Source organism: Dysidea avara, chromosome 7 (assembly GCF_963678975.1).
Source record: "Dysidea avara chromosome 7, odDysAvar1.4, whole genome shotgun sequence".
NCBI classification, from domain to species: domain Eukaryota; kingdom Metazoa; phylum Porifera; class Demospongiae; order Dictyoceratida; family Dysideidae; genus Dysidea; species Dysidea avara.
The window spans coordinates 36,930,040-36,952,873 of record NC_089278.1 but is presented as its reverse complement, the minus strand read 5'-3'; the positions used below and the strand labels follow the sequence as shown (position 1 = coordinate 36,952,873).

At 38.4% G+C, this 22,834-nt stretch overlaps 2 protein-coding genes across 9 annotated transcripts in view; one reads left to right on the top strand and one right to left on the bottom strand.

Annotated features, from left to right (window-relative positions):
• Positions 1-897, bottom strand: part of LOC136262585 (uncharacterized) — a 120,484-nt gene extending 119,587 nt beyond the window's left edge. Inside the window, exon 1 of one of the 2 annotated variants that reach the window (XR_010704230.1) lies at positions 388-894. The gene's annotated coding sequence lies outside the window, so the exon portion shown is untranslated. Of the gene's footprint in view, positions 1-387 lie in introns of both variants that reach the window. The other variant, XM_066056943.1, reaches the window with a different exon arrangement.
• LOC136262578 (GRIP and coiled-coil domain-containing protein 1-like) lies at positions 276-22,320 on the top strand. 7 transcript variants are annotated; one of them, XM_066056916.1, is made up of 18 exons: positions 277-451; positions 521-682; positions 737-901; positions 1,439-1,518; positions 1,853-1,945; positions 6,704-6,832; positions 7,044-7,133; positions 7,410-7,544; positions 10,282-10,473; positions 10,680-10,852; positions 10,911-10,979; positions 12,335-12,404; positions 12,457-12,524; positions 13,102-13,154; positions 13,209-13,295; positions 18,623-18,721; positions 19,275-19,403; positions 22,139-22,320. In XM_066056916.1, exons 5-10 carry the CDS (start codon positions 1,922-1,924, stop codon positions 10,776-10,778), a joined length of 669 nt encoding a protein of 222 aa, XP_065912988.1. In that variant the 5' UTR covers positions 277-451; positions 521-682; positions 737-901; positions 1,439-1,518; positions 1,853-1,921; the 3' UTR covers positions 10,779-10,852; positions 10,911-10,979; positions 12,335-12,404; positions 12,457-12,524; positions 13,102-13,154; positions 13,209-13,295; positions 18,623-18,721; positions 19,275-19,403; positions 22,139-22,320. The 7 variants fall into 7 exon arrangements, with proteins under 7 accessions (XP_065912992.1, XP_065912988.1, XP_065912986.1 ...); XM_066056914.1 differs by having other exon boundaries at positions 277-459; XM_066056918.1 differs by adding an exon at positions 6,344-6,525 and having other exon boundaries at positions 277-682.
• Positions 22,321-22,834: the final 514 nt, after the last annotated feature.

The following is a 22,834-nucleotide window of genomic DNA, read 5'->3' as shown; positions in this document are numbered from 1 at the left end:
ACTCAGTTATGCACCTATCAATGTTAAGCCCTACTACCCCCCTCCCAGGCTTACTAGGGGATTAGTGGAGGATTTTGACCTGATTTGATCTGAAACTCAGTGGGGCATTTGACTGCTTGAAATTTTAGGTGTTTGTTTTAACTTGCAAGCTAAAAGAATCGACCTGTTTCCTAAAGTGCCTTACAGCCATACTACATGGAGATTTGACCACTAGTCGTTCCCCCATAGGTGGAGAATTAGATTTTTCAAAAAAGTCAAATCCCCACTACGCCGACTCCCGCACCACGCCCGGGAGGGGGGATAATAATTATCCCCCACCTACCCCCCTCCCGCGCGTAGTGGATAGGTGCATTATGCAGCACAGAAAACAGTTATAAAACAACTTGCCATTTAATCGTTAGTCCATGGTTAGTCCGAGGGTCAAGCCCAGGGTTAGTCGCATGATCAGTGAGTGACTGGGTGAGCTTTATGTAGAATTAAGCGGGTCGATAACTCCAATCTATGATAACGCGAATCATAGATGCGCGAACTGATGATGGAAAGAAGTTGCCGGTGTCAATGAGCTGGGCACCCTGGAACTGTGAACTAGTATTATTAGTCCATTGCTGGAAGCTTGTACTGGATACACAGAAGATCAGGCCTCCATCCTAGATCTCCATTCTTACACGAAATGGAAATGAAGGTAAACACACATAGACTAATGGAAACTTGTGACATCACATCAAACTCACATTAGTGTTGAAGTCATTGAAACTCCAACAAATAGTAGGGGAGAAGTAATATTCAACAGGATTGTGTAGTACAGCTCATCACTCAGTAATTGGTACCACAAAATCCTTGATGTTTTACACTGGATGCCACTTTGGATAACTCAGAAAAGAAACATTCCACATTGATTTGGGTATGTGATGTACGTATGTGTAACAAGTTGTAAATAGCTAGGTTTGTTTGGTGCAGTGTATAGACTCTGAGAGTGCCTTGATAAGGTACATACATTACTGAGACTTCTGTGAACAAGACTTTCCTATTTTGAAATGAATTCTGTAAGATCACATGACAAGTTTGCTATTGGTGTGTCCATGATCTGTGCCATTTCATATACTCCATACCACAGATTATAAGCAGTTAACACCTACGTATGATTAGGTTCAAGTGTGTATGGCAGTGTAGCTACTCTAGTTCCCAGTATATTACAATAGAACATCTTCCCACCCATATCTTTAACATGACTGTCCATCACACAATTATATTTTTTATAAAATATTAAAACAAGTATTTTAGTAATTGACTGCCTGGTGCCTTCAGCCAACCATAAGTCCATGGTTAACACTATATGGACTTTCGCTGTTTGATATTGCTTCGGCCCGAGATGTCTGTTTATTCAATTCAACATGTGTAACCACATTCATTCAGAAACACCTTGTTCTTCTAATTATAGACAGGAAGTTGTTAGGGTGGAGACTGACTAACCTATAATAACTCAACACCACAACACAGAAAATTGTGAAAACCAAACAAGTTAGAAGATGTAGTAATCATATGGTGATTATCATTTGTTAGTGTGGAATCCTGTACGTACCTTAGTAATGTATATTGGGAAGATGTTTCTGTCTTGTGTGGCCAATCCAGGTTTGACCATGAAGTGTGTTGCACCTTCTAGATGGTAGGTGTATTGCGTAGGTCACTTTTTCCATTTTTCCATATTTTGTTAATTGGTCTTGTTTCTCAGAATAACCAGCTTGGTCTGTTTGTATCTCCTGTGTCTAAATCATGGTAGTACATTTTTTAGACAGTCTAGCACACATACACACACTCATATTACTGGTCGATATCATACCCTTTACACACACAGGTCCATCCACGTACATTACAACAACAGCGGAGAGGTAAAGAGGAGGAGGTACACCACAAGCAGAAGTTGATGGAACTGCAGAGCCTGTTGAAAGTAATGATATGGAACTGTTTGTGTTGAATGCTGTAATTACTTTGGGCATTTGTGTAAGGAGAATGAAACTACAAAAGATTTTGGTGGTAAAATTGTTGATATTGAAAGTAATGACAAGCAAAAATTTGTGAGCGCTATTTCACAAACATCATCACAATCTGTTTCCAAGTCAATTTTGTATTGCAACATCACTAGATGGCTTCACTGCGAGCTAGCTGGCTAAAGCTTAAGTTTATCCTCTTCAGCTCATGTTAGAGCTCAGATACTTTGCATGCTGATTGCCAAACTTAAGTTTTTTTACGGTACCATAATTGTTTTGTTTTGGATTTTAGCATGATCTCCAGATAACTTGTGATCTAGGCAAATTCCAAACGAACCGCACAGCCCGAGGTGGGGTGTGGGGCATTTCCTGTGCACAAGTATGATTTCTCATATAAGGGTCATTCATTAATTACCATCCCAGTAGGACCTTTGAGAAGACTGAAGCCTTGTCAGTACAGGGAATCAGATTTGTTGTGTGACTAGAAATTTTGTCTGGATAACAGTTTGGCTTACTTGTTTTGACAATACAGTGAATTGTTTCAGCACATAATACATTAAGGAGACAAGCAACTATGTCCTATGGCTTCCACAAAGTTGTTATATGTGACCGGATTTGCAAAAAGGGGTCTTCCACACCATCCAATTTATGAACTTTGGAAATTCATAACTTGAGATTGGAAAAAGTTATTGACATGAAATTTGGTCAGAACTGAGGACCAACATAGGTTAATGGATGGAGAAAATTTCAGGTTTGTATCTTTCTTGAACACTACGTTATGGTCTTCCACGTTCATAGAATTGGATGTGTGTGGAAGACCCCTTTTCACAAATCCGGTCATATATAAAGCTGTAAAACCACTGTCTCCACCTGATGAATTGAACGTCTGTTTAGTACAAATCTGAGTGAAATTCTCTGAAGTTTGTACTGTGGTTACAAAACACTGTAATTTTAACACAAAAATTGATTCTCTTCCAACGTATGAAACAGATATTTTTGGTATGACTACTATGGCTTCAAAATGAGATTACTGTTTTTTATTAAAAAATTGGAGAATTCTCTAGCTCATTTGATCTAGGAGTAAAAATTACTGTAATACATTTGTTACAAACATACTGAGGTAGCAGATAACAAGCTTAAGAAGTGTAGAGCTATAACCGTGAAACAAGATCCAAAATTTGTACAATTCCAAGTCAAAACGCTATAAACTGAGTATTAAAGTCAATACTTCTAACTGGAGATGATTTTTAAGTACCACAAACACATCTGATGCAAAAAGGAAGTACAGATCAATGAAAACCAATATTTAGCATGTGAAGCCATAGGAATTTGTAGTGTCCCCCCACCCCTTAATTGTGTTATTATTAAAATGTTTTTTTTCCCTTTAAAAATTAAGTTGAAGTTTTGTCCCTTGATAGAGTTTACTCATTAAGTTGCTACTCAGTTTGTAATAGCCTCTGGAATAGAACAATAAGAAGTAGTCTATCTAATGGTGTTTGGGGTCTGTCTATCTCCCAACTAGGAAATCACCTCTGTTGTCTATTAACAGCGCACTTGGTGATATCGTAGTATAATGTAGAACTGGTCTCAATTTCTTGACCTTAATAGGTGGCTGGTGAATTAGTGTATCATCTCACTTACGTAGGAATTGTAAAGTTTTAGAGAGGTGACCTTTCTATACAGGTGACCACTAAGACAGCTTCCGCTGTATATTCCTTTAACTTTGTTGTAGATTGTACTTATTTGAATGAGTTATTCTCATTCATTAATAGAGGTTTTTGCAGGGGCATTCACCGATCATGTATGAAGACATTGTGAGTGGATAGAGTACCAATACCCACAATACATTAGAAAACTTGCAACTCAATTTTCTTGAGCCTCACTATTAGTTTCGCTCCAGAAGACCTCTTTGTGCAATGGTATATTGTACCTGTTAAACATAAATCTGTGCCAGAACTTCTTGTGTAAACGTTTAAAAAACTCTGTAGAACACTCCACTCTTTATCCACTCATTGCACCCTTACAAAAGCTTTATATTGTTGCAGGCCTAATACAGACATGTATGTGCTGCTTTTTGGCCTGTAAACTGCCTGCTACAGGCAGTAAGATGGTTACAGGCCTGCTAAAGCTGTTATTCTGATATGATTACAGGCCTGTATGGATCACCTAAATGTGCCACAAACCTGTTGTAAACACTTACACATTTAATAAAAAAGGTTACAAGCCTATAACAGTCCTTTTCTCTCATGAACACAAATGTCAGTCCTGTGTGACTATCCAATATCATGAATCTCCTATAATAAGTAACATAATTGTATGTTAGCAGGCCTGTAACATGTGTGTATTGTAAACTGGTAATGAGTCTGTGAAGTGTTGAAGAGCTGTGGCAGGCCTGTAGAAAATGGGTTCAGAGGCCTGTAGCATCTCAATCCCACAATGAAACATAACACTTGTCTATAACGTTATAAATACAAATTGAAACCCTTATGAAATAGGAAGCTGGTGTAGTGCGTGAGTCAGCATGGTGTATGTGTTAACTGCTATATACTGTACAGGGATATTGGAAACATGCTAAGTGGGCCATTAGTGACACTATAATACAGTAACCAGTGGTAACAATAGTCACTATAGCAACCAGAGTACATGTATATACCAGTCCTATAAGAAATTATTTTGCAGGATGGATTTATCATGTATCTAACAATGCAGTCCTGTTACATGCCTGACAAATACCATAATATTATTGTGACAGTACGTATGTGATTTGCCTTGCTGTAGGCCTGTCTGACAATACTGTCACAGGCTTACTTCACTCCTAAATATCAGCAGGTAGGCTTTTCACAAGCCTGTGACTGGCATATTATCTTATTATAAGTACCTCTGCTTTATAGGCCTGTCCCAGGCCATTTACAGTAATGTTTTATTGTAAGAGACTCCAAAGATAATAAATAATTGTATGGAACACTTCCTGCAAAACCTCTATATCTATAGCCTTATGTTATGTTCATGTTAATGTGGTCACACAAAGTTAGACAAACAACTGTTAGGATGTGATGTAGTCATATTGTATTTCTTATGGAACTGGAACTATTGTTATACCTGCCATTTTACTGTAGTGTTTTAGTACACATGAATTACAGTGGAACCTCTTTATAACAACAGGCCAAGAATTGTCTTTCTAATAAAGAGATTAAGATGTTGTGCCCAGCTGGGCCTACAAGACTATAACATGTCATATCTGTTGAGACCAAAATCTTTAATTTGTCCTTGTGTCTTTGATTTGGAGTAGGTCCTAGATGACTGTAACGTTACAAGGTAGTAATTATCATACATTTAGCTTGTGGTACTCTACACACTGTGTGACACATCAGGTTAGGTGTAAATAACTGACTGTACCTTTCCTGTAGTACTTCCCTCTGTGCAATTTTTTGTTTGTTTGTTTATTAGAGACACTAGATGAATCTTTATAGTTCGCTATCTTAAACACTTTATGGCACTCTTTTATTTGTTGTTGGTAACCAGACAGCTAAGAGGTCCCAACTGGTAAATTTAGAGGTGTGTGATGACTAATTTTGACATATCTCGATATTTCCTTTGAACTTATCTCAATTATCTCACATATCTCGATAACTGAAACAATTGTTTATTTTAGTAAACTGCCAATATTGTAACCAGTAAAGTGAGCAAATTGCAATTTGAAGGCTATAAAAAAGTGAAAAATGTTGTCTTAACACTGTTCCCAAGTGGTAGGAGAGTTGGAGCCCCCAGGAGGTGCTTACACCATCAGGTATACCAATAATTTACGGAAGTTTACTAGTATCTAGATTAATAAACTTATCATCCTTATCTCGATAAATCTTGTGATATCTCGATAATGAAATATATCTATATAATCGCACATCTCTAGGTAAATTAAGAACATTTCTCTTTGGAAATCAGTAGCGCCTATTTGATATGGCTGGGTACTGTCATGTCCTTATAAAATGGCTCCACATGTACAATGTGTGATAAGTGAATTTCATGAGTGACTGATGTCAGGGACTCTGGTCACCTATTCTAATGGTGAATGCCATTCAGGAATGAAATTCTCAACCAGGGTGTTTACAATGGGCCCCCGTTAATGTTAGCCTTTTAAAAACAAGGACACTGGACACTCCCTGAGTATGTAAAGTGACTTGGCTATCGAATACTTTGGTTATTTTGGTTGATGAGGACACCTACATAATCCAGACCCAGCCAAACTGACCTTGAAAATCAGAACATTTTGATAATCAGGAGCTCACTATTGGTTGGTCCAAGGTGTCCATAGTACACATGTTTCACTGCATGGTACATCTCTTGTTTTATCTCCTCTACAGATGTGGTTGGAGCTTATAAAAGTTTATTGAAGGAGAAAGAAGCTTTAGAGGCCAGTTTGAAGGCTCTAGGTACTCCTAGAGGATGTTCCTCTCCACAGAATAGGACAGGTTTGCAAGTACCAGCAAAAAAATCTCCTGGGGAGGAGAGTGATCGATCAGTAGGTCCTTCATCAACTAACCAAGTAAAGAGCTAGTCATGTTAGGCCAGTGTATGTGTGTTTAAGTACAAACTAGCATGTTTGACCATATATTGCATTGCTGCCATCATCTAAAGCTTCCTACAAGTTTGCTCTGTGTCCCCTCACTTCCTTCATGTACTACAACACACCACATATCATCTGTGTATTGTGACACCTACAGGATGATGACGACGACGATGATGATGGATTACATCATAAGGTGAATACCCTGATGCAGTCACTGGCTACTCTGTCTGAAGAGAAGGCTAGAATTGAAGCTAGTTTCCAGGCTGATAGGAAAATGATGTTAGTAAGTGTGTGTGTGGGTGTAGTGTGTGTGTGTGTGTGTGTGTGTGTGTGTGTGTGTGTGTGTGTGTGTGTGTGTGTGTGTGTGTGTGTGTGTGTGTGTGTGTGTGTGTGTGTGTACTTGTGTGTACTTGTGTGTACTTGTGTGTACATACATTAGCTTGGCATTTCATGTAGTGGTATGTGTACAGAGTGTATATTTCATTCTCTTGTAGGCCAATCAAGAAACACTTTATAAGCAGCCTCAAACTGAAAGAGAAAAGGCAGAAAAGGAACACAACGAGTTAAGAAAACAGCTAGAGAATGTATGTGGTTTACTGTAGGGCTGCAATCAATATTTGCTATCCGAATATTATTATTTACTATTCAGGTATTTGCTTACTAGAGTGTGTATACTAATATGGAAATAGCTTCGATTACCAGTTATATTTATAGATGATGGCCTGTTCTACTAAATTTGACATCTGTTGCAGCCTTAGTATACAGTTCATAAAAATTGACACATTGTATGCACATGCACACACATACACGCATACACACTTACATTACTGGTCAGTAACATGCCCCTCACATATACACAGGTCCAGTCCACACTACAACAACAACAACAACAGAGAGAACGTAGAGAGGAGGAGGTACATCACAAGGAGATGTGGATGGAACTGCAGAGTCTGTTGGCACTGGAACGAGTTTCTAAAGAGGACCTGGAATTAAAGGTATGCACAGAATGGATTATACCTGGACATCAATAATTGTACACTATGAAAACATCAAGATCAAGATACTCTAATTGAACAGTCACAACAGTCAGGCAAGTATTCAGCAATAGTAGCTACCAGTACCCATAAAGTGCTTGGTATGTTTACAAATTCAAGTTTGAGTTACCCTAATAGAACAGTCACCAGTCAAATAAATTATAAATTGTGCTGTGATAATTAACCTGCTGAAATCATTCTCAGATTCGATCACAGAGGGTCTAGGGGGGTGGGCGTACCCCCCAGTTCCCCTAGCTTAGCATGCTTCACATATCAAGGTATATATATATTCCCTTTAGCTAGCTGTATTGTTATGTAGCTATAGTACGTACGCGTTGAGCTGAATCCTCAAAAGCATTTAATAACTCATGGATGATGCAGTTACACATGATCTTGAAATTTGGCTCATTTGTAGTACTGCTTGACCCACTAAAAATATTTCAAAACCTTAAATGTATGCCATAATATTAAAAATTTCACCATACATTTCCTATGGGAAGCCATAAAGGTGCAGCATTGTTTCCCGAATTTGTAATGGAACCAAACCACACGTGTCTGTTGTTGACAAATTTGCTATCACCATTAATCATCTGGTTGGCTGAAATGTTTACTCTCATGAGAAAAAAATCCACTTTTAATTTTTAGCTGTTTTTCAGGATCCAGCTCAATTTGTACATACTATAGATTGTGACATCATCAAAAGTCTGGCTATACCCCTACTCATAGTATATGTGACCGGATCTGCGAAAACCCGACACAATAGCACAAGCCTAAATTTCTAGTATAAAGCATTGAAAACAATTGGTGAAATATTTGCATATTATTGAAAAAATTTAGTAAATTTTTTGAACGCCTCTTTCGTAGTGAAGGAAGGGACTAACAATAAAAACCTGGATATTATCTTATTCGCCTGCTCAAGAGGAGTTAGAAAATCTTTGTTTCATTGCAGTAGACCCTAGGATATGCAAGTTATGAGCGTTTGTTTAAGTGACGTCGAAGCGATCATACGCGATTGATTTTTCTTCATGAATTTTACCTTTGAATCCAGTGAAGAAAGGAAATAAAAGAACAAAATGACCCAGTGAATGATTCCCCTATCCATGGCGAACACGATGGTGGAAATTGCAGCCAAGTACGTCCATCCTTTCGTAAGTTACAGCCGTTTTAGTAAGTGCCTGTAATTTTTTCCCCCAATACTTGCTGTACAAATCGATTTTTCTGTTGTTGCTACTTTGTAGGGCTGTAACTCCGAAAGTTATTGGCATATGAGGCTGAAACTTTGCTAGAGAATACACTTGGCTAAGTAGATTATAAATATTTAATAAACAGAAATTCGAAAAATGCACTATTGTGTTGGGTTTTTGCAGATCCGGTCACATATGAGAACCATTTGTAGGAATACTGAACTAGAATGTGCTGATGTTTGCTACTTGTTGAAAGTGTTTCAAACTGCTAATGGTAGTAATGTACAAGGTGATGATTACTCTCTTACAACAGTCAGACTATATGAGATTATTCTAATAGAATAGTCACTGAGTTGTAGACATGGGAGTGAAAACTTTGATCTCTTTAAGCTCTTGTTGTAAGTGACTGTGTGTTCTGGTATACATCCTGTACGTGTTATATGTGAATTGTTTGCAGTGATTGTTTATCTGAAGCTCGAAGTTCTAAATAATGCACACTTTGGGACCTTCATTATTTGACCTTTTGTTCTGTTGGGGTAGGAGTGACATATTATCTGTGTCAACCAATTTAGTTAGACTACAGGTAAACACTAGTGCATGGACTAAGATGTAACCCACAGGTGAACCAGCTGAAACATCTTGTTGCAGATGCACTGTTGACATCCTTGTGACAAGTCCTTTCATTGGCCCTTTTTTCTTTCACCTTATAGTTAGCTAGGTTAAGTAGTCATTTAAAGTCTCCAGTTCTTGTTAGGTTAGGTGATCCAAAGGCTGCAGCACATGTTGCTGTCAGACCTTCAGTGCTGGTCACTGTAAAGTGCTAATAACAATATATGTATATATATATAAGTCACAGGTGTCACTAGTTGTAATAAACACTGTTATAATCTCTTACGCTGGCCTAGCTTAATTTAGGACCTTTGAGCCCAGTTAAATACGGTATAAATTTGTAATACTCTAATAGAGTAGTCATTTTAATACAGATTATAGTCATTATAGATTACCAGTTTTTCTGAATCTCCTATCCTAAACCCCAGGGCTCTGCCCAGGATTTCCTGAGTGGTGGCCTAAAGCTAACGTGAACTGATATGCTGCCTATCGTATTAGAATGTCTGTGTGTTACATTAGGGTATATTGCATGTACATCAGTAAAACATGTAAGAATTGTTCTGGTTGGATTTAAGAAGGTACTGGTTGGTTTTTAGAGGTACTGGTGACTTTAAACTACTGCCGACCAGTGTAGGCAGAACCCTGTATATCCTTATAAAATTCCTTCTAAGAAATAATGATGACCTTGGGTGCTATTCATATATTAAATAGTTTCACTCCTTTTTATCACTTTCATTTTAAAATTAGTATTTGAGTGGAGCTCTATATTTATGTACTTGTAAATGAATAGACTTCAAATAGTTCACTTGTCTAAACACTTGTATTACCCTGAGACCATTGAGGTTTGATAAACTGATGGTCTACTGTTTCTACAAATCTTCATGTTGTTTCTCATTGTACTTCAGCTACAAGATCTGGAGTCATCACTGGATACACACAAGCTAATGGGACACAAGGCAAAGGAGTATGAACAGAACGTCTCAGTCTTGTCACAACAGTTACAACATGTCACTGAACAGTTGAGTAGAGCAGAAGAGCAGGCCTCTCACCCTCAACCATTATTAGCCACACTACAGCAGGAAATGGAACAGATGAAGGTGTGACGCATTCAGGGGAATATCCTGGGGGATTTCTGAACTGATAGTATTGACTACTCTAATAGAACAGTCACTTAGCTGTGGAAATGTACTGTAGCTACCTGTACTCTGGGGCATAACAAGCAGTAGCAGCACACATGCATGCAAGCACACACAATACACACACAGTGAGTGATACGCTACATTTATTCTTTTGTCATTTGTAGGAGGAACACCTTCATGCGATGGCTAGGGAACAGTCCAAAGTGTCAGAGGTGGAGGATAGACTGCAACAACAAGCATTAAGGGAAGAACAACTTGTCTAGAAACAAGATGTCCACTGTCCAGTCTCTCAAAGACGATTGGTGAATGTGAATGTCAACATGAAGACCACAAAACAGTAAGCACATCACAAGTGACATAATATGATGTAATGGAGTTACTGTAATGTATTGAAGGAAATTAAAGGAGAGAGTGTCTCAGTTGGATCAAGAGAACACCACATTGACTAAGGCACATGTGGAAAGGTAAAGAGATGATCATGTGATTATATGTGTATGACATGTCATTAAACTGTGATAATCCAGAACACTTCTATATTCATCATACAGTACGGTAAGGCCACTCCAAGAAAATTTATTGTTTCCCATTTCCCACCCGCATGCAGATTCTCTTCCTGCATGGTCATTCATTATTTCTGTCAACTGATCATTTTATTCATTATTTATCCTGTGATTGTATAGCAGTAACTAGTTTAGCATTTAGAAAGCCCATTTAGCTAGCTTATCACTGTTCAGGTTCTTAGTTTAAATATTTCTACTGTATTCTTACTGCAAGTTAGTTATGAATTTCAAAAATATGTGAAATATCTATAATGAATAATGGATAATGAACCTCCTGCCCACGTTTATTTTTGAGTTCAATGAAATGGGAAACAAGGAATTTTCTTGGAGTGGCTTAAAACTGTATATTAGGGATCATAAAGGTTGGATTTTTTCTGACCAAAAATGTCACCCAGAAACCAGCCTCATTGTTTTGACAGCTTGGCAGTATTGGTTAAGTATAACTAAGCCTAAAAAATGCCTGCAGAGCGATCAGAATGGCCACTTGGTTTACTGAAATTGTTTTCGTAAAAGTGTGTGCTTGTGTGTGTGTACCTATCTACCTATCTATGTTTGTTCGTACGCACCCTCGTGAGCAAAATCATTATAGTAATGGTAAAAGCAGCTTTTACGTAGGAAGTTAAGTGAAATGAAGTTACACAAAGGTAAACTTTGCTCTGAGGTGGTTTCTTTTTCAGCTGTCTGAAATACTGGTGTGGAGACTCTCCTCAGACTTTGTGAATTACCTTCCCTTCAGGTTTTACAGACGTTTAACAATTGAAAAACAACAGTGCAGGCCTTGTAGACTACCAGGAATAGCCTATCCCTTCGAGTTGGAAAGGGGTCATATCCCCGATGTACGCGAATGAAAATGAAGAGCAGCTTTGAGGCTTTGTCAAGAGAATTTGTGGGGAAAAACACTATAGTCAAACTATAAAACAGTTTAGAAGATACTTCTGTGCGTAATATGTTGTTTAAAGCAGTTTGTTTAACAAGCACTTCCATAGCAACGTAATTAAAGAATTATGAAAATTTCATGAATTATGAAATCCAAAAATTACAATGGCATTATTGCACAACTTCAATACATAGTTGGTTAATTCCAGATGAGTTAGCTAGCTGCATGGCGTCTGGTTTTTAGAAGTAGCACAACATCAACTTGTTTTTTTGATGACTAGCAGTGACAGCAGTGACTATTGGTACCAACAGGAGCACATGAACATCACAAGGCTCACCAATATTGGTAGTACATCAGGCATCACATATTGTTCTAATTATAGTAAGGAAGTTGATAGGGTGGAGAATCATGAAAAACTTACTAACCTACAGGAGAGGAACACAAGACTGAAGGTGATCTAATAACTCAATACCACAATCACAATTTACTGTATTTGTTTTGCAGAAAATTCTTAAAATATATAGCCACCAACAAACTTGTGGACAAAACCGTTCTAACAAATAGCATAGAAGGTACAGTGATGATATAGTGTTGTACTTGTTAATGTTAAACTTTGTGCCTTTAGCACTGTATAAGACCCATAGGATCTAATAGGGATGATGGTTCTGTCTTCGGTTGCCTCTTCATGTTTACCTACTGAGTGAGGTGTTTGGTGAGCCTCCAGGTGGCTTGTGGATTAAGTCACACTTGACATCAATTTTTCTCCTTACTGTGTAGTTATTTAAGGCATTTTAGGTTTCCTTAGGTTATTAGTGAGTGTCTTGTTTCAAACTTAGCAAATTTTACACTGCCTGACTGGAATGACAGTGGATAAAAGCTGCATTGAATATTAAACTCATTATTCATTATTAACAAAACTATTTTGTAGCTGATACACTGTTACGTATCTGGATCCTATTACAGTAGTTGACTGTTCTATTAGGATATTAAATTGTATCACTTTTTGCATCAAACTAAAGAGCCATGCACTGTCCAGTCTTTGTGAATACCATGTGGTTCCCTGTGGTATGGATAACTACCAAGGTTCCACTGTATGTGTGTATCATGTATATATTATCTGTTTGTACCATTGACTACATCTTCTTGTAGACTTGACAGTAGCAGAATATACATCTCTACTATCAGATATACCTTCACCAAAGGTAGGTGATGATATCCTGACCATTTCCTAATTCAGGATACTAATACCTCTTCAGGATGCCTACAACAGCTGGCAGATTTGAAAAGAGTTTGACAGTTTCCGTACTAGAGCACATTCTGTATTGAAGAACAAAGATAGCAAGGTGAACAATGCTCTAATAATAGTCACACTCCTTTAACATACACCAGTGTCTTGTTACAATCTTAGTTATTGTTTGTTTACTATAAGGCTATGTATGATGTGTAGTGTGTGCGTGTGTGTGTGACATTCTAAATGCCAATTGAATGAATAGTAAAGAATATTTGATTCACAAACATTTACAATTGTGTTTTCATAGGACATAAAACTGCTTCATTTGTGCTGATCTGTTGGTACAACTACTACAAGCTCCATTTTTTATAAGTTATAAGAATATTTCATGAAATTTTACTGCTTTACCATTGTAAAGTATGTCATTCCCACAACATCGAATATTTGAAATTCGAATGGTTTGTTTTAGCCTTAATTTAGGCCATCATTATTATATTGCTTGTTTCACGTCACCCAATGGGACAAAAACTTATGTGGGTGGGAGGTGGTTATTGGTTATTAATTTGTAAATGGCTCAGGGCACAAAGTGCCTGCATCTATATAATAGTTATAAGGGCACAATGTGGAGTCTATGAAATTTATAAACCCGAAGGCCCGGGCTGTAGCGCACAAGCGAGGCGAGGACGCTACTAAGGGCCTGAGGGTTTATAAATTTCATAGACTCCACATTGTGCCCGTATAACTGCTTAGACTCTATTTCACATTACACTCAGATTACTTACCTCATCCACGGCTGTTTCTGCTGTAGGCTTGGCGAAAGCAGCTGGTTTTCTTGCGATAATACTAGTGCCATGGCAACTATGTGTTCTCACGTGACAAAATAATTGTGCTCGTTAAATCACTGCACGTGAACAATGCATAGCGATTGGATAAACCTAGATTTTGAGCATATGTTATAATGTGCCTGAAGGTGTGGAGTATATTAGAAAACAAGGTGGAGTATATGAGATTTATTACTCACCCAAAACAGCCTAAATAGAGTCTAATTATAATTACACAAGTACAAGCACAGTAGGGATATAACACTTCTTATTGTTTTACTGTGATTTAATATCATGGACTACTCCAACTTGTTTCAGTACTTTTTATCGATATGCTATGGTCCCTACTCTAGTTGAAAATTCCAAATTTTTTCGTGTACTTGTTTGTTAACTTTTTTTGTAAATAATTTTATTATGACTGGTGAACCCACGTATACCGCATCTGAAATGGTGCCACGTGCCCCAGCTATATCAATTATTGTCTGAATCTGAAAAAGTGAAGTATTCATTACGCTTGGTTGTCAGCTATGTTCAACCCATTACACGGCAATACGAATCAAGAACTTTTCTGGAAGCACCTCTACAATCTACACATACCAAAAGAAATGGTGCCGTGTCAATATTGTCTGAAAAGTGAAGTATCCATTACACTTCATTGTTGGCTATGTTCAACCTGTTACAGTTACACAGCAATACGAATCAAGAACTGTTTGAAAAGCAGCTTTGCAATCAAAATAGTCACTATGAAAAATACGGATGATTTCTGTTTCGAAGGGAAACCATCATGTGCTCATGCCAATCGACACCTTTCCCTGTCAGCAAAGATGAATGGGACACGACACTGGTAAGTCCATGAAGAATGCATTGTACGTACTGCGGTATGCCAAAAGGCACCTGTCGGGCTGAAGCGACATCGAACAGTGAAAAAATCAAGCCTGTAGCCTTAACCATTATCGAGTTATGCTTGTCTGAAGGCATCAGTCAGTCAGTCAGTAGAAAATTCTGTCGAATAAAAAAATGTTAAAATTCCGTACCAATTTGTTGAAAGCGTTTTGGGTTGATCTGAAAGCTTGTTTGGGCTTAGTTTTACCTTGCCAATACTGTCTCATCGTCGTCAGGGAAAATTGAGGCTGGTTTTTGGGTGATTTTATTTCATGGGCCATGACCACTCCTTTGTGGTCCCTACTATACAGTTACTATTGTACTGTATGATGAGGAAGCAATATCAACATGTATTTGGCACAAATACAAGGTTATGACAGCCATTTTGAAGATACACGTGAGTTAAATGATGTAAAAAAAATGACAGTCCGGGTATGAAATCAGCATGCGGACATGTTTCATTGGTTCTTTGAGAAGTCTTCCTTAGAAATCAGTAGTTTCCTACTCTGACGTAACAATCAGCTTTACTGGGAGGTGTCAAGAAAAGAAACCTACAGAATTAACACTGAAAACTAAAAAAATACTAAATTAGGTGGAAACAATGGGAGGGGTGTTGATATTTTAACTTCACCTTCCACTTGTAATTATAAATAGCATGCAGGCACTTCATGCCCTAAGCCATTTACGAATTACATTTCGGGAGGCTCAGTTTCATATCAACATGTATTGTTTGAAGCACACCCTGGGGAAAAAACATTCCTACCAAAGGATGTTTTATCTTTATTCTCCAGTCTCCTATGGTAGAACTGCTGATAGGTACCCTTTGAGGAGCAGTCTGCAGCATCTAATATTTGCTTTGTTGTAGCACCTGCATCAGCAGCTTTAGAACAAGTTGCCCCTCGAACTGAATGTGACTTAAAAATGCTGGTGTCAATTCCAGCCTCAATCATGACTATTTAGCAATGGAGCATGAGGCTACTGGATTGTGTTCCCCAATGCAAGAGAGCTGGTCTTCGGAGTAGGAGATTCAAGCTTTCTAAATTCTTTAGTACAATCTTCATAAGCCTTTAATGTTTTTACTGAGCATACTCTGGGATCTTCCTGAAAAAGAGAGAAGATAAAATCAGCCCTCTGCTTAGATGATCTGCGTTGTTTAGTTAGGTGTGTTGGTCTAAAGGTAACCCCTTCTGTATGGTATGACCTCCACTGGATGTGTAAACTGGAAAGGTCCGCAGAATGTAAAGGCCTAGTCAATGCAAGCAGCATTACTGTTTTGAGGGTTAGCTGTCTGAGATTAAGATTGTCATTCTCTTCTAAACCTTTAAGGTAGGTGATCACTATGCCAACATCCCAAAAGGCTGAATATCTTGGGAGAGGGGCCTGGTGTTAAATGCTCCTTTCATCAACCTAGTAATTGTGGGGTGTGACCCCATGCTGACTCCCAACTGGGTCATGTGCAGATGAAATTGCTGCAAGGGCGGCCCCAGGAATTTTGGTGACTGGTTTCCAAACTTTTACTATACGCAAATTTAAATCTAGGGGGGTATGGTGGCAAGATTTTCCAGAAAAATTGTGTAATTTGAAATTGAATCTGGTAACAGTATTGACAGTTTAAAAATATAATTATGTTAGGTATAATGTAGGCTGCTTAATTGTGTTTGCTTCTGGTATGGTATCATGTGCAGACTAAAGAGTTGAGGGACTGAGCAGATTTGACATTTGAAGCATACAACAGGCATGAATGTTGTTCTGGGGGTCTTGGGACATGCCCCCAGGAATATTTTCAGATTTTAACACTCTGTTATGAGAGCCTGTATGTATTGTGCTTGTGAACCCTTTATCTGAGTATTGGTTACAGCATTTAATGAATTGTTTACACATGATGTCACATTGTGCACATAACTGTTTATACATAGTCATTTCCTTGGTTGCTGATGCTTGGGATTTGTCTTGTTTCCCAGCAGTTGCCAGCCTTTCTGTTTGTTGTAATGGCCACTGTGATGTCCGCCACCCCTGTGGCCTCCATACTTTTGAGAATGGCTTCTGTGAAAACCCTGCTGATTCTTGTCGGCTCCAAGGGTCTTTGTTAGTGCCACTGCTGCCTCAAGACTTTCCTTGGCCATGTGGTAGGGTTATATAATAAGCAGTGAAACAAGCTATATCGATGGTGTCATTGTACCATGGGTGGCATTGTACAATGTAGGGGTTTTCCCACATAGCTATGTTGTACCTAATAGAGGAAAACTTTGTGGCAAATTTGATCAATCACTACAGTTTAACCTGCCAAATATCTTTTATAACTGAAGAGGCTGAGCTTTAATTTGCAACTGTTTATTTTGCCAAATACAATTTAGGTGGTTATTTGCCAAAGTTTACCTTCTCCACAGTTTTCCTCTAACCACAATACCATCATTGATATATCTCTTGCTTCATTGCTTTTTATTACTGGGATTCCTACTTCATTATCAGATTTACAATTTTTAAATCCACTACAGTAAATCAGGTCACTGTATAATGTAACACAGGCATGAGGCTGCAGTCCAAGATCTGAGGGAATACATATCAGGCTAAAGCCTGAATGCCCCATGTTACAACTAATAATATGTTGATCCGTACAACCACTGGATGTATTATATATGTATGCCTAAAAATTTGGTTATGGGTCAGCAGCTAGTATATTGCTGGCTACATTTGGTTATGATGAAGGCTAGAGATATCACGGAGAATTTTGGTTACACAAATTTAATGTTTTAATCAGTGCTATTGAATCGTTTATTACAGAGTGTACTACAGACCTAGATGGGTAAGCTTGCTTGTAGAGTAGTTACTTCATGCAAGGTGGTAACTTCGTGTTATCAGTAATGGAGGTGTAAAATGTGTGGAAATACTTGTTGAATAAGCTATAGCACTAGTTCTCACCTTAGTCCAACATTTTTTTAACGTTAAATATTAGTGGGGTAGCAAGGAAACAAAACAATTTCTGTCTGAGTGGTTTATTATAGCCAAATCCAAGTCGTGCATACTAATCACTTGAGTGTTAATCCCCACAATCAATTTTGGCCTTAACATCTATATAGTCGCCGCCCAGTTGTAGCCCGGGCTACATTCAGATGTAGCCTGAGCATAGCCGCCAACTGGGCTACATTGTAAATGTAGCCTGGGCGACTCCTTTGATCTGAGATGTGAAACATCAAAATAAAGTTCCCATTTCGCCATTGTTTTGTTCCATAGGGATTAGCATTGAAATTCCAGTGAAATGGTGACAGAGTGTTGGTAAAATAATTAATACCTTGTATTGTCTGAACTAGCCATTGTCCCAATTGTTTTATTTGTGTACAAAGTGACCTCCTAATTCAACCACCTGCTTAATAAAGTCAGGAAATTTGGCCCAAAGGTGACCAGTTTCTAGTGTAGATGTGTACGTGTGTGTGTGTGTGTGTGTGTGTGTGTGTGTGTGTGTGTGTGTGTGTGTGTGTGTGTGTGTGTGTGTGTGTGTGTGTGTTTGAGTGTGTGTGTGTGTGTGTGTGTGTGTGTGTGTGTGTGTGTGTGTGTAGTGTGTGTGTGTGTGTGTGGTGTTTGAGTGTGTGTGTGTGTGTGTAGTGTGTGTGTGTTGTGTGTGTGTTGTGTGTGTGTGTTGTGTGTGTGTGTGTGTTGTGTGTGTGTGTGTGTGTGTGTGTGTGTGTACATTAGCATGCCATTTCACATAGTGGTATGTATATATGTCATTCTCTTGTAGGCCAATCAAGAAACACTTTCTATTTAAACAGCTGCAAACTGAAAGAAAAGACAGAAAAGGAACACAACGAGTTAAGAAAGAAAAAAACAGCTAGAGAATGTATGTGGTTTACTGTAGGGCTGCAATAAATGTTCAATATTTGGATATCCGAATATTATTGTTTTGCTAGAGTGTGTATGGTGTAGTGGAAATGGCTTTGATTACCAGCTATATTTATACAAGATGGTCAGTTCCACTAAATTTGACATCTGTTGCAGCCTTAGTATACAGTTTATACAAAAATTGACACATTTATACAGTTGAAAGGCTAGAGGCTAAACGACATAACATACAGCCACCATTTTACACCGCAATACTTAACTTACATATAGCAAGTGTCTTATGGGATTACGATGTGTGTCTGCTCTCTCCAACTTGTATTTCCTTTTATCTCCAATCACCCTGGCAGTGTGTGAAATAATGCCGGACACCAGACAATTTCCGGTAAATTACACCAGCCATAATTGAATTTTTCTGGAAATACTGTCCTTTCAAAATTTTTAGTGTTAGCATTGGGCTAGGAGGGAGGCCAGACATGATGGTATTGACATGTAACACATGCACACATGCACTTATATTACTGGTCAGTAACATACCCCTCACACACACACAGGTCCAGTCCACACTACAACAATAACAGAGAGAACGTAGAGAGGAGGAGGTACACCACAAGGAGATGTTGATGGAACTGCAGAGCCTGTTGATACGGGAACAAGGTTCTAAAGAGGATTTGGCATTAAAGGTATGCACTAAATGGATACCACTCGAACATCAATAATTATACACTATAAAAACATCAAGATCAAGATACTCGAATTAAACAGTTACAACAGTCAGACAAGTATTCAGCAATAGTAGCTACCAGTACCCATAAAGTGGTTGGTATGTTTACAAAATTCAAGTTTGAGTTACCCTAATAAAACAGTTACCAGTCAAATAAATTGTAAATTAAATTGTGCTGTGATAATTAACCTGCTGAAATCACTCTGTATTATTCAATCACAGAGGGTCTAGGGGGGTGGACATAGCTCCAGTCCCCCTAGGTTACCAAGGTATTCCCTATAGCTAACTATATTGTTATGTAGCTATAGTATGTACGCATTGAGCTGGATCTTCAAGAACATTTAATAACTCATGGATAATGCAGTTACACATGACCTTGAAATTTGGCTCATTTGTAGTACTGCTTGACCCACTAAAAACCTTAAATGTCTGCCATAATATTTAAAATTTTCACCATACATTTCCTATGGGAAGCCATAAAGGTGCAGTATCCTTTCCCGAATTTGTAATGGAACCAAACCACACGTGTCTGTTGTTGACAAATTTGCTATTACCATTAAGCCATTAATCATCTGGTTGGCTGAAATGTTTACTCTTATGAGAAAAATTCACTTTTAATTTTAGCTGTTTTTCAGGATCCAACTCAACTTGTACATACTAGTGCTGAAACGAATAGTAATTTTTATTATTCGAATAGTTGTGAACAAAACGACCGAATATTCGATTATTGTATAAACTTCTTCTACTGAATAAGTACTGAAACCTTATTGTTAGGGAGCAAGGCTAAGCCTTAACTATTTATAAAATAGAATTTTTACATCATTTCATTCACAATCTTAAGTTTCAAGGGTGGCTTTTCCATCTGAATGCAGTGTACAAAGTGCTAACGATTACTCGAATAGTGTGTTAACGAATCAAATAGTGTGATGCCGACTGAATAGTCAAATAACCGAATAATTGTTTCAGCACTAGTACATACTATAGATTGTGACATCATCAAAAGTCTGGCTATACCCCTGCTCATAGTATATGATAACCATTTGTAGGAATACTGAACTAGAATGTGCTGATGTTTGCTACTTGTTGAAAGTGTTTCAAACTGCTAATGGTAGTAATGTACAAGGTGATGATTACTCTCTTACAACAGTCAGACTATATGGGATTACTCTAATAGAATAGTCACTGAGTTGTAGACATGGGAGTGAAAACTTTGATCTCTTTAAGCTCTTGTTGTATGTGGCTGTGTGTTCTGGTATACATCCTGTACATGTTATATGTGAATTGTTTGCAGTAATTGTTTATCTGAAGCTTAAGTTCTAAATAATGCACACTTTGGGACCTTCATTTTTTTTACCTTTTGTTCTGTTGGGGTAGGAGTGGCATATTAAGTATCAACCAATTTAGTTAGACTAGGTAAACACTAGTGCATGGGCTAAGATGTAACCCACAGGTGAACCAGCTGAAACATCTTGTAGATCAGTGCACTGTTGACATCCTTGTGACTTGAGGTGTCCTTAGTTGTAATGTACCATGAAACCACCTAACTTCAAAGGAAAATTTCAGGGTACATATCTCATAAACCCTGGCTTGCCATGGTACATTTAAGTTAAACCATGGCTGGCCATGGTTTATTTTAGTTAAACCATGGCCTTGATATCTGGTGAGGTAACGTTAGTTTGTTTTTATAAGAATCCTGGCAGCATTCGATTGTGGGAGTTTATTATTGCTCACGTGATGAAAACCATGAGGCCAATTTTCCATCCTACAGCACTCAGACGGAGGCGATTCGACTCCCTCACCACCCTATGAGTTGACAAACGAAAGTTCAAGGTGAGAACTAGTGTCATGGGTAATTTACAAGCGCTTGTCCGCGTGTTTGATTATGTACCACACCCACTTTTTGTATATCACGAGGTAACCACTCCACAGCAAAGCTTACCCCTCTAGATGTTTAGAAAACTGTGTAAACAGTGTTTAAGTGATGTAGCAACTTTGAATCACTTGTAAAATCGCTAAATTGAGTGTTTCCGTGATATCTGTAGGATTTGCCCGTTTATATTAACAAACATAGTCACAACGTTAGTTGTTGCTGTCCCATAATCGAATTTCACAAGTTGGTCTACATAATGAATTCAGTAGTCGTCGTCTTGTATTGGCTTGGGCAATAAATCGCCTGCAGGGTGCATGGTACATATCAGTTGTATCACGTGCCCTCGTGATTTGCCTGATATGTACACCCACGCTCTCGGGCCTAACGGCCCTTGAGCTTGGGTGTACATATCAGGCAAATCACTCGGGTACTCAACCTCCACCATTATTAGCCACACTACAGCAGGAATGGAACAGATGAAGGTGTGACGCATTCAGGGGAATATCCTGGGGGATTTCTGGACTGATAGTATTGACTACTCTAATAGAACAGTCACTCAGCTGCAGTGGGAAACATAGCTACCTGTACTTTTGCAAACCCTGGGGCATAACAAACAGCAGCACACACTCACACGTACACACACGCGCACGCGCGCACACACACTACATGCACACACACACACACTACATGCACGCACTCACTGCACACACACACACACACACACACACACACACACACTACACACACTCATACACTCACTACATACACAGGGAGTGATACACTACATCCATACACCATTATTATTATCCTTTTGTCACTTGTAGGAGGAACACCTTCATGTGATGGCTAGGGAACAGTCCAGAGTGTCAGAGGTGGAGGATAGACTGCAACAACAAGCATTAAGGGAAGAACAACTTGTTATCAGTCTAGAAAACAAGGTGTCCAGTCTCTCAAATAAGATTGGTGAATATGAACGTCAACATGACCAAGACAAGACCACAATACAGTGAGCACATCACAAGTGACATAATGAAGTTAATGTGGTGTAATGTATTGAAGGAAATTAAAGGAGAGAGTGTGTCTCAGTTGGATCAAGAGAACACCACATTGACTAAGGCACATGTGGAAAGGTAAAGAGATGATCATGTGATTATATGTGTATGACATGTCATTAAACTATGATAATCCAGAACACTTCTATATTCATCATAGAGTATGGTAATACTGTATATTAGGGATCATAAAGGTTGGACTTTTCTGACCAAAAAATGTCACCCAGAAACCAGCCTCATTGTTTCGACAGCTTGGCAGTATTGGTTAAGTATAACCAAGCCTAAAAATGCCTGCACAGTGAGCAAAATGGCCACTTTGTTTTTATAACTGATGACTAGCAGGCTCACCAATATTGGTAGTACATCAGGCATCACATATTATTCTAATTATAGGCAGGAAGTTGATAGGGTGGAGAATCATGAAAAACTGACTAACCTACAGGAGAGGAACACTAGACTGAAGGTGAT

Bases quoted from the DNA above. Each gene is read 5' to 3' on its own strand.
- LOC136262578 (XM_066056916.1), top strand. From the start codon at position 1,922: ATGGAACTGCAGAGCCTGTTGAAA. The intron at 6,833-7,043 runs GTAAGTGTGTGT...ATTCTCTTGTAG, and splicing joins CTGATAGGAAAATGATGTTA to GCCAATCAAGAAACACTTTA. The intron at 7,545-10,281 runs GTATGCACAGAA...ATTGTACTTCAG, and splicing joins AAGAGGACCTGGAATTAAAG to CTACAAGATCTGGAGTCATC.